At 43.9% G+C, this 16,808-nt stretch overlaps 1 protein-coding gene across 2 annotated transcripts in view; it reads right to left on the minus strand.

Annotated features, from left to right (window-relative positions):
- Positions 1-16,808, minus strand: part of AFF2 (ALF transcription elongation factor 2) — a 589,532-nt gene that overhangs the window by 24,234 nt on the left and 548,490 nt on the right. For both annotated transcript variants that reach the window (XM_051968827.1, XM_051968826.1), the window contains exons 11-16: positions 16,230-16,357; positions 11,636-11,858; positions 7,048-7,187; positions 6,410-6,473; positions 3,699-3,835; positions 275-346 (exon numbers count right to left, since the gene is read on the minus strand). In XM_051968827.1, the coding sequence (XP_051824787.1) occupies positions 275-346; positions 3,699-3,835; positions 6,410-6,473; positions 7,048-7,187; positions 11,636-11,858; positions 16,230-16,357 (764 nt within the window). The remainder of the gene's footprint in view (positions 1-274; positions 347-3,698; positions 3,836-6,409; positions 6,474-7,047; positions 7,188-11,635; positions 11,859-16,229; positions 16,358-16,808) is intronic.

The raw sequence follows: 16,808 nt of genomic DNA on the forward strand, positions 1-16,808 counted from the left end.
CTGCTTTTCTAAGGTTAGCTAGGTTGAGAAATATAAGAAAATAACTGAGGAAGTGGGAAAGGTGACAGAGAAGTATTAAATTCCCATCTTGATAACAGTATAAATGAGAGAGCTAAATGTTTAGTCAGCTGCTGAGGCTGGCCATTAGTTATCCTTTAATAGTTTAATAGAAAACAAGAATAATGGGCTGATATAAGCAGCTTATGGAATGTGGTACTTTGAAAGTCTTCTTCCCCCCCCCCCCCGGGCTTCTGTTTATCTCTTTGGGGCTCACCATAAAATTGCCAGTCTCTTGTCCCATTCTGTTGCAGAAGAGCACGTGAAGTTCTTGAGTCTCAGAGCGTATCTTTGGAAACAAAGAAAATATTGTGTTCCTTGAGGTCAGGGGCTTCTGGGAGGTCAGGGGCTTCTGGGTACCTGGGTCTTTCTCCCCAGCTCTGAGTTAGAGTCTATAGGCCTATGAGTTCTAGAGCTCTTGTATGTAGAAAAGTAAGAGGGAGAGCAGTTTGCTATGAGATGGTTAATGCAATATCCTAAAGCTAAATCCCATACAGCTCTTCTCTAGAACAGTAGTGCTTTGAAATGGCCTTGCTAAAGTCCCCTGAGCCAGGAGCTCCTTCATAGGGATTTTCCCCTTGTGGGGCTGCTCCTGGCTTGTCCCAGGCACCTCGGGGTTCCTGATGGGGATGGACCTTCACTGTGTTCTCCAGATGGTACCAATGGAGTCTGTTGCTTGGTTCCCATTTTGGGAGAAGATATTTTTTTTTCAGGCAATGTTCCTTTCTGCAATGGCCTCCTTTTTATCATTCTGCATAGTTCTTTAGGGTGTGTTGCATCCTGCTTGTACCCTGCAGTCAATCCTTTCCAAGGGCCTTTTCTGGGAATGCTCTTTTTCATACATACATATATATATATATATATATATATATATATATATATAATATATATATATATATATATATACACATCTAAATAAATTGTATGTGTATTATGTATGAAAAGCACCTTGGAGTCAGGGAGGCCCAAGTTGAAGCAAGCTCCATCTTTAATGCCCACCCTGTGACCCAGGGAGATCAGATGTTCCTTCTGGGTAGCATCTGGGTTGGAGAAGAGCATCCACTCTGGCTGTGGAAACTTCTCCCACTGCAGAGTTCCCTACTCAGAAGAAGGCACCTGTCAGGGCAACCTGAACTCTCCCTATACCCCAAATGCCCACATATGCCTTCACATGTATGGACAGACAAAGAGGGTCCAGCGGAATTGGGAGGACTCATCTTTTTGAGTTCAAACCCTAGCTGTGTAACTGTGGATGGCACACTGAATCTGCCTCAGTTTCCTCATCTGTCAAATGGGTAGCATAATAACGCCTACCTCCTGGGGTTGTCACAAGGATCTGTGGACATAGTATTTGTCAAGCGTTCAGCACAGTGCCTGGCACGCCATAGGTACTACGTGAATGTGAGCTACCTTTGAGGAGTGATCTCAGGTCACGTGACTAACAGGGGCTGGCCTGGGATTGGAATCGAGCATATCAGATTCCACGTGGCACATTCTACGTGCCATCTGCCTGCAGGGAAGTGAGCCTTTCCTAGTTAGATCTGGGGACCCCCAGAGGGGGATAGCGCACCCATGGCTGGGTGGCAGGTATTCATTAAGCAGATCTGTGGGTGACAATGGCCAGCTGCGGGGCCAGCTCTGATGCCAGCGCCGTGGGATTTCATCTCCTAAGCGGGCTCAGAAATGCTTCTTGAGGCTTTTCTGTGCAGCGTACCATTTCTAAAGGGAGAGATTGAGATCCCTTCTGCGGCCTGCATCTCATTCGCTTAGAGGCCTTTGGTGTTATTGTTGCCGTTTTGAAAATTCCCTCCTCTTCCTTTCCTAAAATGTGTCTGTTAACCATTCAAGTGCTAAAGGGGTGTCCTCTCTGCCCCCTCTTCCCCCCTTTAACTAAGCACACTCCAGACGGTGCACCGAGGCTCTTGAAAATCAATTCATGGCATAAAATCATTGTACTGAGCTTTAATGCAATTTCACAGGTACTTGTGCTAGAATAAGTAATAGTGTTCAGTGTTGCATCAGGAAGTTTAAAGGTGTATGGAAGCTTTGATGAGTCCTCATTTACAAGGAGGTAATGGAGTGCAGGCAGGAGCTCAGCGCCACTGGAATCATAACTTCCCTCAGCCCCCCACTCCCCTGGGAGGCTGCCCTCTAGGGGCCTTTGATTCTGCTTCCCCTTGCTCTGTTACTGCTCTGGCCCTGAACAGTACCCATTTTCAGACTTAGAGAGCCCTACCCAATACCCCCTTCATATAATATAAAGCATGGTCTTATTGTGCAACAAATCCCACTTCCTTTGGCAGCAGAATAGGAGGCCTCTGAAGGCCTCTGAAACATTGAAGTGCACTTGATGTATAAGGGGCTAGCGGCCATGAAGAATGAGTTTGACCTGTTGTTATTTCTCTGGTAAGGTCTAGCAAAAACCTGTAGTTTGCAAAATAGAGGAAACAGGAGGGTGTGTGTGTGTGCACACACATGTGCGCTCATATATTCTTTACTAATGTGGCCGTATTCTTTCCTGGGAATGGGATGTATACCAGGACAGTGGGAGGCACACTGATGGCAGAGCAAAGGATGGAGTTTTCCCATTAATTCCTTCACTTTGGTGAAGTTTACCTGGCCCCGGGATTTCTCTTGTCTAATTGAGATGGCTCCCCAGTCATTAGACTTTTTTTCTGTCCTATATGCAAATACTCACTGCCTCCATTGACAGGAGAGTGAGTAATCTGAAGGGAGGGCCCACATGGGGCAACCCCCCGGAAGGACCATTCATAAGCTGGGTTATTGAGGCCCAATTTCCAACCGGGTTGTTGTCCCAGGGCCCTGATGCATAGTACAGTTGGAATGAGCCATGGCATTAGGAGGTGGGAGATCTAGACCCGAGTACCAGCTCTCTCTCGTTTCCCAGACTGGATACAATGAGGGGGTCAGATGGGCTACTCTTGGGTCCCTTCTGGCTCCAACAATTGATGTTTTGCAGAGCTCAGAGGGGATGCCTTTTCCTTCTGTGTGTTCCTTAAATGACTTTTGTCTCCTCTACAACCTAGACCGATAGCCTGGAAAATTTCATTTTTTAAAAGTAAACGAAACCAGGAAACTTTGTAGTTTGATCTCTCCCCTTTTCTCTTCCCCCACCCTTCCCCCTTCTCTCCCCCAAATGCCAGTACAAATGGAAAAAATCATTCTGTTCTTCATCTGTGACCTTAAATGCCAACTTGGAGCTCAGAACAATTTTTTATAATCACTACAGAAAACAGGGTTTATAATGGAAATCCTGATAGTCCCACTTTAGGGATTTTGAATTATAAAACTACACCTTTTAAAAGACAAGTGTCTTTGCCAAACGGTGAAATGACTATACTTTATTTCCACCCACTACATTTCCATTTTAATTTTATGAATATTGCAAATTATAACACTCACATTATAACCTCTAAAGGGGCTAATTTATAAAAGCAGTGTCCATCAATTATAAATTTTCCATGACATTAATAAAATGGCAAGAACTAATTATGATGACTTCAGAAATGAAGATGCCTTGGACAAATCATTACTATGTTGAAATGATATTTTTTAAATATAGCAGGTTCTAATTATGACTGGAATGAGATAATGAAAATGATCGCAGTAAGGACATTAACCTGATGAGCTCCACAGTTTCAGAGTACATGGTGTATGGAGATTTCGCTTCCAATGGGTCCCGCTCCATTGCATTGCCGCACTCGATGAAGGAGAGGGCTGCATCGGTATAATATACGGCTTTGCCAAACTTCTCTGCCTGCAATGGACAAATGGTTGTTCAGCCTTTCTCCTTCAGAAAGAAAGATCACACAAAGAATGGGAAGCTTTTTAAAAAAATGGGACTTTTTTTTTAAGGTATCCATTTTCCTCAAGGATGAATGGACTGACTTTTGGAGGTGTCACACAAAAACTGAAGGAGATTTTTAAAAAATGCAGTCCAGCCACCCTTTCCTTGACTTCCCGGGGTGGGGGAGGGAAGCAGGGAGCAGGGTAGACTGCCTCAATGAGACCCAGCTGCAGATTGGACTGAAATTGTAGCCTGGAGTCCATTTTCCCCTTCTGCTTTGATTCACTGCTTAACATGAGCACCCTGCTACACGGGGGAGAAATAACAGATCGGTGCCATTTGTCATGAAAAATGGAAAGCTGTGGTAGGGCCGTCAACAAAAATCTCACCGCTTTCGTTGTAAATGATGCCACGTAATGGTGTCAAAAAGCCCCAGATACAGCATTCCAAAACGGTGTGTTTCAGGAGAATTGAAAGGCAAAAGGATGTTTATCCCTGATAATGGTCATCCTGAAACCGACTCAGGCTTCCTGATTCCTTCTGATGTGTAATGAATATTGCATATGACATTTTACACTAAGGATTCGATAAGAGTATTTAACATTTCCCATTTCTGATAGCTAGATGGGCGCTTTCCACTAATACGGTCTTTTATGTTAAACAACCGATATAATGCCCTTTGACAATTTCCCTGTATATCTCTTATCAAAATATTTTCTAGGCAACTGTAAGGGTTTCAGTTCTCAAAATGGCATAGTAGCTCTCTCTAACAAAGGATTAAGTAACACTGGAGATTGATCTGAACGACGCATCCAGCTGAATTTGCTGTGACAATGGCTCTCTCTCCTTAAAATGAATGTGTGTGCTTTGGCTTTGATGTACTGCAGAAAACCATAGTTTAATTTCTGTAAACTGTTGGATAAATATTGATTTGCATGAAATTCAGCCTTTCAATCAGAGCTATTCTGGGAAAACCTGTGCATCTATGTGAGAGCGAGCTCAGTGGCAGTGGTGGTTCTTTTGCCTCTCATCTCACAAAGTGATTTCCTTAAACTGTTTGCTTCTAGACACACATTGGCCCATCTTTTGGGGACTCATACCCTGCCTCCCATTTTGGACCTCTTTCTCTGGAGCCCTCTGGTATTGTTGTGCTTGCTTTGGTTAGACAGACTTAACTTTAGAAGGGTCTGAGTAACCTCTCTATCTCACTTGTTTGAACTTTTGGAGAAATCTGACTTTCCACAGTCTCAGGGTCACATCTGCTCTCGTAAAGGACTTCTTTTTGGTCATTTGGCTTACTGGGATTTTGGCTGAGGATGAAGGGCCTCCCTCAGTTGGGTCAGCACCGTGAGGATGTCTAAAGAGAGCTTCCACCACAGGCTTTTTGGTTGTAACTCGATGCCGATACTAGTCACGTGCCTCATCCATCTTGAAGAGAGCTGGCACTTTTGCCGGTCTCATGTCACTTCGGAGGCATATTTAATATCCCCTTAGAGGGGATGATTCCAACCAGCGGGATGTTAGTCCCAGACGGTGGCTGGATGACTTTATTTGACCAAAAGAGGGACAAAAATGACAGCTCGTGATGCACATGTTGTTGGGTGGTTCTTAGGAATCAGTGGTAGGTCGCCAAGAATGAGTATGGCACATGGCAGTGGCTTGATGCCCCATTAAGAGCTTTCTTGGGGTCAAGCTGCCTGTTATAGACGCTCCTCCCTCCAGGCCCTGCCATGCTGTGAGGTGCCTTCTCAGGTTATTTCTGCTTGAACACCTCTCCTAATGGTGTCAGGCTTAGTCAAAGGTAAGGAGATGGAGAGCAACACTGTGCTCTTAAAGGGACTCCAGAAAGGAGAAGTGCAGGGCACATGGAAGCTCTCATTGGCACACATGGTGGCTAAATATCTGTTATCACAGGGCAACAGGTTAATGTGAACACTGAGAGTATTTCCCTTTAAGGTCTCATCTGCGGAGAGGGCCTTCTGAGGCAAGAGCCGTCGCTGTTTTCTGAGTCCACGTCCTTAACCTGAACTCGTCACCACGAGAGGGCTTCTACTAAAAGGCATCTCAGGAAATATAGCTAGCTTAATGACGATCGGAGCTTCTTGCTCAGATCTGCTGGTTTTATGTGTAAGGGCAAGGGGCTTCTTTTCCTGATCTTTTCAGGAAGTTCTGAAGGAGGCCAAGGTGTGAGCTGGGGATGCTCCCTTTTGCCTCAGATTCTCTTCCTAAGCCTCCAGGACTTCTTTGAAACTGATTTTTATTTACAAAACAACACAGGACATTGGCTTTCTGGAGAAGAGGAAGGAAGCAATCTGCATATACCGATCCCAGATGGATCGGGGTGTCCCAGCCCTCCAAAGATCAGGACGGGCACTCTGTAGAAACGGCGGCCACCTTCCTCATTTCTCAGCAAGGGACCGCCAGGCTAGGGACCTTACGGTGGGCTGCCAGCAATGGCAGCAGGGGCTGATCCCCCATGGGTTTTCTTCAGAAGCACATTCCGTTCAAGGGGGAAAAGGAAGAAAAAAAGCTCTCAGAACCTACCAGTGCATCAGCTTTGTGCTTCAGCTTCTTGGCCTCCTGCATGTAATAGTCGGCATTGTGAGGCCTAAACAAACACAATTCATTCTTTCAGTGGGCTTTGTCATCATTCGATTAAAAGACCGAATGGCTCAAACATCTCGGCTATAAATCCCCGTACGGTGCCCAGCAAAATGTGGACAAAAACATCTATTTCCATCATGACAGACCTCCAGATAAATGGGCAGAATGGTCAGCTGAGGCATGTAAATGACCCATTTTGACAGATCCTGCCCTTTTCCTCGCCCCCCCCCCCTCCGAGAAGGAAATGCATATAGATAAAATAGAGCAGAAATTTCTCTCGGTTGCCCAGCATCTAGCTCCACTGGAGGAGGGGAGCACAAAAGTGGGATAAAGCAACCTAGAGTTAAATCTCCCCAATTGGAAACACTGAAATACCACCAGCACTTAGCAGAAGCACGTGGAGGAAACGACAGGGATTGTCTGCGCCCCTGCCTGTCATCAGGGCCTCATTCTGGTCAACGGCTTTCCTTGATTCAATTTGCACAGGGTTGTCATTTGAAGCAGAGCAAAGGATGGGGATGCCTCCCTTCAAGTCAGGGCCCCACCCAAGACCATTTACGATATTTCCGACGACATACACGTCATCAAAATGAATCCGAGGTCTTCTGGACTCTGAGCTCCCATTGGCGAGGGAGGACATCGAAGACCAAGTAGCCATCTCCAGTTGATTACTATCCAGAAGCCCGACGCTAGGACCCCGACTGTAGTTGTCTTCACCCTGCAAAAGAAAAACAAAGTAAGAATAACTTTTACTAACTCAGATCTTTTGGCCAAATCTCTCACCACAAATGCTTGGATAAAACAGAAGTGACATGTCTTAAGGTTAAAATGAAGATCCCCCCCCCTTTTTAAGCTTGATCCATCACGAGATTTGTTTTGTTCTCCTGTGACACTTGACTCTCAACCAACAAGCTTCTGTAATTAAACCTTTGGGAATGAGGTGCTAGAAGTATGTAAAGTCAACAGTCAACAGAATTTGTGAATAAAAAGCTGCCGGGCAGTGGAGTGGTGGAACAGGATGGGAGAGCCTGGCCTTGAGAATCCTTTCCTGGGCTCCATGTGAACCACCCTCAATTCCCCAGTATTGGAAAGACCTCTCTCCATCATATCGAACAGCAGCCCATAGGTTGCCTCCATGGAGCAGCCTAGCTTGGGAGGCTTTGAGTGCTAGCCATATGTGAGGCCTGGTCTTCCTAGCAGCTAGCTGCATAGGCTACTTTTTAGAGTCATAGATGTAATCTGTCTGTCAGTGATGTGGACTGATAGCTTCTTTCTCTCAGCCTGTGCCTGTGAGGGTGTAGACAGTAGAGAATAATACGAGAATGGAAGTGAGAAAAGAAAGACAAGCTTACTCGCCTGCCATTGTCACACATTTTCAGGCCAGGTGAGCATTGGCTGAAGAGACTTTGGAATTATTGATACTCTAGTGCTTAGTTGAGGGTCTTGTAGACAGGGGGTACTTAAAAAATAAAATGCTCAAATATGTGTCTGTAGTGGAATATGACAACATTCCTATTGGAGTGATACTTAAACAAATAATAGCGGCCGGAATCAGAGGTGTTGACTGGGTAAGAAAATCGCACTTGAACTTAGCACTTCACTCGGCACTTCATAAGCACCCTTGGAGGGAAACGGTGCAAGTTTATGTGTCCTCATAGTACAGAGCGGTTAAGTAGGTTAAGATGATCGAGCCACTATTCTGTGCTGATGAAATGAAATTGGGATCCTGTGTTGGGGACGGTTTTGGAGCCTACAGTTTAAGGGTCATTTTTAAGAGGAGAGTATAAAAGGGGGAGTTCATGTCATCTCAGAATGATTTGAAGGGACTGGGACATTTAGCCTGAAGAAGAGAAGGCTCGGGGTGCTGCTGGGTACTGTGCGAAGGGACCTGATAATAAAAGAGAAATTGGATCTAGACTGTTTGACTCAAGAGGGCAGCATGGGTGAAAGTTCCTGTTCTCCACAAAGGGAGAGGGATTCTTTCCCACCACTGAGAAACTTTTGGCAAAGGCCAGTGCACAGCCACATATTGGGCATGTCGTAGAAGGGAGTCTTTCAAGAGTATGGATCGGTAGCAGCGGCTGCGTGGTTCTTCTTGTAGGTGTTGTCTGGTTTGAACCTGAGACTAATATGGATGAGGTCGACACTCCAATAAACAAAAATAAAATGTAGGTTCTCTTATGTTTACGTAGCGTGTAGTGATATCTTCGTAAGAAAGGCAAATCACTTTTTAAGTCAATAAAAAGGGACAGCGCTAAGTTAGCCAGGTATAGTCTCATTCTGATGTGGACGATAACCCTGTGAAGTAGGTGGGGCAGGCTCCATCATCTCTATTTGACAGATGTGGAAACAGAAAAGTGCCGAGTTCTATGACTTGCCCAAAAGTCACAGCAAATTTGTGACAGACCAGAGCCCACATCTCCTTCCTCTTTGTTTAGTGAAAAACCAACTATACACTATGCTGCCTTCCAGACTTTAAGCTTGGCTGCCTGGGAGAATTGTGGCTGAATCTGAACAGAAATGGGATTATTGTGGAATTGACATCATTATAAACATTAGCATTAGAAGTTTTATGACTGTTATATTAAAAAAGCTTTTATTAAGCACCTAATCAGCCTTGATAATAGACTCGTGCAGAGTGAAAACAGAATTCCATGGACATATGATTTTGCAAGGGCTTATCAAAGATAATCAAAGAGGAAGTTTTGAAATGTCAGTTATAGTCATTGCACCAGGTGGGGTGCAAAGCTGGTTGGAACAGGTTGGTCTGTTTTAGGGTGGTATGGTAGAAAGATGCTGGAGTAAAAAGATCTGAGTTCAAGATCTCGACTGTAATCTCAGTTCCCTAGTACTGTTTACCTCCTAGAGTGCTTAGGAAGTGCTGGGTCAAAGTGGGGTATTCTTATCTAGTCAACATTTCTGATTCTGGCTGCCTTTTTGGGGGTAAGCATTAGTGCAGAAGGAAGGATTCTCTCTTCCCCCTATCAGAACTGCTGTTGTTAGACTCATTTGGCCAGACTTCAAAAGGTGATAAGGAGGAAAGTCTTTTGCAAGCTGTTGTTTTTGGACCTGAACGACAGGCATCAATAGGGCCTTCCTTGCAGATAACAGATGTGGGATATGTATTTGTTTGAAGAATGCAAATGAATAAATGATCCAGTGAGGGAGGTAGAGGTGCCTGGCTCACTCTGTCAGAGCTAGTCACCGATGGTTCTACCACAGCATCTCTCACGCTGGCTTCCAGTCATCCCTATGGTCATGACTCTGGGCCAGGCCATCCTTACTTGGACTATTGCAAGAACCTCTTGATTGTTCCCCCTTGCTCAAATGACCCTCCATGGAACTCTACCCAATAAACCCCATTGATTCCTTCCTTCTTACCTTGAGGAGCAAAACCAGGTAGATTTTTCTCTTACCAACTCCTACCTATTCTGTGGCTTTTAACCTTAGCTGCTCAGGATACAAGAGATTAAGTTACTGGCCTATAGTCACACAGCCAGGATGTGGCAGAGGTCTTTGTGACTCCAAGGCCCATTCTTTATTCATTATTCCATGCTGTCTCACTTTGTCTTTAGTCCATAAATTCTCATATGTGTACGTATATGTGCATACTTATACTCTATTGTAATATAAGCTCCAAATGTACAATAGGTGGTCTCTGAAGTTAGGGACTAGTTTATTTTTGTCTTTGTATTCCCAGTACTCAATGTGGTACCCGGCACGTAGTAGGCACTTTAAAAATACTCGTCAGTTGACCGAGTATTGTGCGCAGAGGTATCTCTCACAACATTTGCAAAGGCTCTCATCTAAGTATCTCATATCAGAATTAGCAGGCGATTAACTGAGGTTGCCACAAGCACATCTACTCTGGCACTCCAGTATCTTTGGTAAGAAAACCCCAAACAGTAGGTAGGTCTTCCTGCTTCCAGGCCCAGTGTTGTGAGTTCAAACCCAGCTTTAGACACTTCCTAGCTATGTGTCCCTGGGCAGTTCCCTTCATCCTATTTGCCTCCATTTCTTGAGCTAGAGAAGGAAATGGCCAACCATTCTGGTATCTCTGCCAGAAAAATCCCAAAGAGGGTCATGAAAATCACTAACAATGGGAGGCCTTTCCCCATAAGATCGAGAATTAATTAGCGTTTCTACTGTTAAAATCTTCCTTCCTTCTTTCATATTACATCAACATGCTTAAAACTGTGTCCATTATTAAGACCCTAGGATATGGGAACCAAAAAATAACATAGATGTCAACAGATAAGAGGTTGTGCGGATGGGTCTTTATTGACAGGGATATTTCTTTCTAGAATTGAAGGGGAGGTGGGTGAGGGCACTCTATCAATCCTAGTTCCAATATCTCTACAGCTTGCCTGGTAGAAGAGCTATTTACCCAAACCCATTAATCATTCTGACATCGAGTCTCTTGGGAGTGAGCCGGGGTGGTCCACAAACCCCAGGCATATTGTAGGGGAACAGTGGCCCTGGACCCTTGAAAACTTTTCCAGCTGACTAAAAGCTCTGCAGGGTCCTGCCAAATTGGGAAGGTTTCAGCTTGAAAAATTCGAAAAGCCTTGATCATAAAAATCGTCCAGACTTCATTAAGTCAGTCCTCCCGCCTTAAAGCAGAACTCCGTTTAAAATGTCTCACTCAAAAAATTGTCTCTCCCTCTTAGAGTAAAATATCTACAGGGAAAGGGTCTCTCCAGCCTCCCTTAGCAATCCATTTCCTCCAAATCAATTTGAGGCAGGATGGGATACTGTTATAACATATCCTGTCTTGCAACGGTATAAGAGCGGTGGAAAGAGTGGGAGTGGTGATTATGTATCCCTGTTAGCAAAGGGGTAAGTATCAAATTGAGGGAGGAAGGGGAGCCCAAAAGTGAGGGAAGGAGACTGCTGAGCAATGGTAAAGTTGACTCTGTCCAGACTGCCTTGTACGTCCAGTCTCTGGCTAACCCAGTTCCTGTCTCCTTTGGTACCCGACCTCTCAGCTGTCCAGCAGCATTAGCTCGGGGATTTTTTGTTTCTCCCTCAGTCCTTGAGGGTCACACGAGTGGCACCTACCATTATGTGTCCCTCCTGTCACCCTGCAAAGGAATTTGCCCTAGATACCAACACGCCCACTTAGAGCTCTGCTTAGGATCGAACATCGTGCCCCCAAATACTCACACAAATTCTGAAGTTTAAATTGGTCTTGGTCTCATTCTTTCTGGGTCTGGAAAAAGAACAGCTGGCAGCCGGAAAAGCAGTAGGCATGGGAACTTCCTGACTGGAGGAATTGTTGCTGTCAGAACTGGCGCGTCGCTGTAAGGGTTCATCTGACAAGGGAGACAGTGGAGGTGGGAATAGCTTGTCATCTCTCTTCTTGGTCACTTTTTTGGCTGGATTGTTTCTGGTGAAGGAAAAAAAAAAGAGTTTATATTCCAAGCTTTGTTTTTTCTCCTCTCCCTTTTTGTCTATTAGGGCATGATATATTAAGTGATGATATATGCCACGGTCCCTTACTGATGATGGACTCTCAATGGGGGTTGATTGTAGGCATTGGAAGTGAAGTTTAGGACTTTGAAGCAGATCCCTAGGATTTATTTAAGGGTATAAAGTCAGGTTTTCAAGGCTCATTCAATTCATGCTAATTGGATTTTTATCGAAAATACAATGTATACTTTAAATCAAAGCTTCTTAAACGTGAGGGGCACAGAACTGTCTTCCGCTATCAGTAAATATTTGATGTGTATGTCTATTTTATATACCTGATGCCTGGGCTCCCATAAATATTTCTCAGGTGAAAGGAAGTCATGAACAGAAAAAAAATTAAGAAGTTCTGCTTTCAATCCCTACCCTCCTCCATTTTAAAGGAAGGTTTCTTCTTATTTTGAACTTCTCAGCAGAAGCACCCAGTAAATGATGGGATAATGAGCTGAAAGAACTTTTCTTAAGATAGATGTGCTTACGTATTCCACACATACGTATGGGGAAAATTTGGGTGAACAAAAATGTCTGCCTCGGCAACAACTTGACCCCAAAGGCACCAGATTGACAGCCAAATCTGAGGCACCCCGTTTTCCAGAATATATCTCTCTTTTAGTCATAGCAAAACTGTGCATTTTCAAATACTAGCACACCTTGTTTTAGAACCCGGAGAAATGGGCAATCTGCCCAGAGAACCAAGGCCCCCCAAAACAAAGCACAACCAGGGACTTCAGGCCCTGGTAGTTATTTGCAATGGGAATGCGGGCAATGGATTTTTATTTTAGTTACTGTTTTAGTCTAATCAATGAGGATTACTTGAATTTTCATTTTTTGTCTTGCACAACTAATATTGTACCGAATAGTCATTTACTCTCCATGATTATTGACAAAAATTTCCAGTAACAAATTAAGTCAACAAGAATTGTGTTTTCCTCTTGGTCAACTTCAGTCAGTGTCAGAAGATATGGATTTATAATATCTCAAAGCAGCAAATCAAAGATGAACAAGCAGTAGAGCAGAATGATGTCCCGAACTGGTGGAAGTCAATATTGGCTCCTTGTTCCAGCTCGTTGGGGTTGCACAAATTTGCCAATTTTAATAATATTTGTCATCCTCTCTCTATCTCTTTTTCTATAATCGTGCTTCCCCTACTCCCCACTGTGAATTCCCACCACGCGGATGAATTTTAAATCCCTTGAAGTGTTTCTAGCATTATCATAACTGGTTAAAATGATTTTTTTTAAATTGACAAATTAAAAAAAAATTGCTTTCTACAACAGAAGCAATTTGAAAGCAGTTATGATGTGTGATTAAAATGATCTCGAAGCTTGTGAGAGTTTCCAAGATATAGGGCCAGGCCAGGCCTAAGAAATACATAAGGAGCTAAGCTTTCAAAATCTCAGCATAAAGAGAGCAAGTATGGCTTTAACAGAGAGGAAGCAATGCTCAATTAGCCAAATGAAGGGTTCTTCCTGCTTTTGGTGCTGAAGGCCAGACATAGCCATTACGGCTCCTCTGCTCTGCATGTCACTTAGGTAGCTGACAGCCTACTGGAGCATATTGGGCAGGAGGGCCTTTCCTTATCTACCTAAAGCCCTGGCAATGTAGGGTTTGGGACATTTTACTTGGCACAAGTCTTTCAAAGATGGGCATGTTCTAGCGGCATCAGTGATGATGCCCTGGAAAATTATCTTTTCTTAGCTAGCTCCCAGAGCAGTCCAGAGGAGAAGGGGTGAAGCAGCAATTCCCCCTGTGATGAGAGGAAAGAACTCTCCCAGCAAGGTAAGGTTTTTTTTTTGGACTACATAAAAGAGGCTATTCCCTGTCTCATTTCTTATCTAGCCTTCATCACTGAATGGGTGTTGCCTCAGACAACCTGAGACCTGTTTAAGACATTAGCCTAAAAAGGCCAAGGTCTCCCACTGCATCCAGGACTATCTCCAGGCATCCTAGTCTATATTTTGTCACTGGAGCAGACTTTCTCTGGACCTTGTATAGCCCTCCCTCCCTCAACTCCAATTCACTTCCATGTCACGGTATCATTTTCCTGATGTCATTGGTACTCTTGGAGAATGAAGGGCAAACTGCCACCACAAAGACCTAAGATCATCCTCTGTATGTGGAAAAGAGATCTTGGTCTCTGGGGGCTTTCCAAGGTTGTAGATGTAGAGAGAATGGCCACTTAAAAGGGATATCCAGGAAAAGCCTCCAGAGAAAGAAATCGTGTTTTGTTTTGTTTTGTTTTTCCACCCCATTTGTACCACTGCTATATTGTGATTAGTGGTTTTTAAATGACAAACTAGACCCATTTTCTTCTTCTGTCCCTTCCTTTCTCCCCCCAAATAGTAAAAGGTCCTGAATCTCCCTACTCATGGAAATTTAGAGAGAGTAAGAAGGAAATAAGATGTTTGCTCAGAGAAATCGCCTCTGTTTTCTGGCTTGAACCCCCTATATATGGCATAGAAAGAAATATATAAATGGTTTGCTTATGGAAAAAGTCACAGGAAGTAATGAGAGCAAAAAAATCAATTCTGCAATTTCCCTTCTCAGAACCTCTTTATCCTGACTGGACTTGAAGATAGTCTAGCTTTTTCTAAGTCAACCGCTGCTGTTTTTGCCAGCTATCTGTTGGACTCTAATTATTTCTTTTCTCTGGAAGATGTCTTTGGAATGGTTTGAGCCACAGCTGGGCATTTTGAAACATTGGGTATGAATTTCAGGAGGTGCTCCAGAATATGCTTCCCTGCCCAGAGGCAGCCCACAGTCTCAGGGAGTGAAGATGGAGCTACCTTTGTTCTGAGTGTGCTGGGAAAGGGGGGAGTGGTATGTTTTGGGGACCAGGGAGGTGGAAGGTAAAACAGCGGCAGCTGTTCTACCTTCCACCAAGCTAGGAAATCCATCACTATCAGCATTTAGGCAGCCTGGTGCTGCTAGGCTAAGGGCTACCAATGGATTCAAGGACTGGCATTTGGTGGAAGTCATCTTCCTTCTGAATGAATCCATGGCAATAATTAACCAGGCTGAATACTTTAAACAGCTGGCATGACTATTAGTTAACATAGATGTAGAATCCAGGAAGAAATGCAGTCAAAATGTCAGGGTGGAATTGTTGTGAGCTTTTTCTTCTCAAAACGCAGCCAGGTGATAAAAGTTCAGATCTTTTATTATCTCCAATATAGCCCGGTTAGCTTAGAGGCCTATCTCTCTGCTTGGTTCCAAGAGCTCTCTCCGAATGTCGCCAAATCCAAAGGTTCTGTCCTTCAGCCTCTGCCTCTGCTTTCTTCAGCCTCCAGCCAGCTCCACTCTTCATGTCATTCCGGTGAAATCTCGACTTGTAGCTTCTTCACTCTGAAGAACTTCTTTGACTGGCCCATTGAAGCTCTATTTATGCTCCTTCAAGAGAGGGATTGTGGGTTTTCTCCCATAGTGCTCTCTGGCCCAAAGAGCTTCAAGGGAGGTGTGAACTCATTGAACTCCAATGAGTAAAGGTGTAAACACAAGCTTTGTATTAATTAGTTCTACTTAGTACCTTGTTTCAGGTTCTGGCCCAAAACATCTTCTTGTAAGATTAGATCAACTCTAATTAGTTAGCAGTTAGTAAGGATTCCAACATGGAATGGAGAGCTGGACTTGGGGCTGGAAAGTTTTTGCAGTTGGAGGGAGGAGGCCGATTGGCAGACAATGAAAATGTCACAGCCTGCAAGCCCCCAGCCTTTTGAGGGTGGTCAAGAAGATACCGAAAACTCAACACTATTTGAAGCAGCGGATTTCTCCTTTATTTGTGCCCAACCCCACAACCCCACCTGACTGCTTTTCATTAAGGCCTGAGAAAGACATTATTTCTGCCATTCTCTCTTCCATCCTCCAAATATGATACTCCCTCCCCTCAACAGAACCAGACTGTTTTAGACCTCAAAATGAAGGTACAAGGAGTCGCTTTTTTTTTTAATGAAGTGAACTGCTCCATCAAAATTGATACTGAAGGTCATCTGTTGTTGGGGGGAAATGTTAGCATCTGCCTTTTGTTTCTGTTCTACATTGGAACAAATGTCATTTGGGGATTTTTAATGGTACTATAAGCTGGTCCATAGAACTGCTTCCAGAATAAATCTGGGAGCAATGGAATGACCTGCTGCCATATACACCAGTGCTTTATGTTCATCCATTGTGTTGAGGGATGCCCATCCTTTACCTGAAGTTCCTCTGGGATGACCCCCCACACACACACACACACTCTGCAGGTACTTACTAAATAATAGTTTTTCTTTGTACCTTAATTCTAGAACAGACTTACTCTTTAGTGCTGGGGAATCTGTGACTATTGGGTATTGGTGAAATGCAAGGTGGAAGCAGACAGGATGGTGGGATATCATCTAGCCGCTGCTTCTTGTTGTCAGTGAACAGGTCCAGATGGTCAGCTGACTATAATAAAAAAAAGAGCTGGAATAAGAGAGGATCTACATACAAACATTCTTATGGGGCATAGGCAGTTCTAAGATTAAAACAGACTGCTTTTTTATAAATAGGTATATGGCATGAGGGGATCAGAGATATTTCTTTAATTAAGGGTGCCTTTTTTATAGTTTTTTATTTCCAAGATATATGCATGGGTAATTTTTCAGCATTGACAGGGGCAAAACCTTTTGTTCCAACTTTTCTGCCCCTTCCCCCAGATGGCAGGTTGACCAATACACGTTAAATATGTTAAAGTAGAAGTTAAATACAATATATGTATACATGTCCAGTTATTTTGCTGTAGAAAGAGTCGGACTTTGAAATAGTGTACAATTAGCTTGTGAAGGAAATCAAAAATGCAGGTGGACAAAAATAGAGGGATTGGGAATTCTATGCAGTGGTTCCTAGTCATCTCCCA

This window comes from Antechinus flavipes, chromosome X, assembly GCF_016432865.1.
Source record: "Antechinus flavipes isolate AdamAnt ecotype Samford, QLD, Australia chromosome X, AdamAnt_v2, whole genome shotgun sequence".
NCBI lineage: Eukaryota > Metazoa > Chordata > Mammalia > Dasyuromorphia > Dasyuridae > Antechinus > Antechinus flavipes.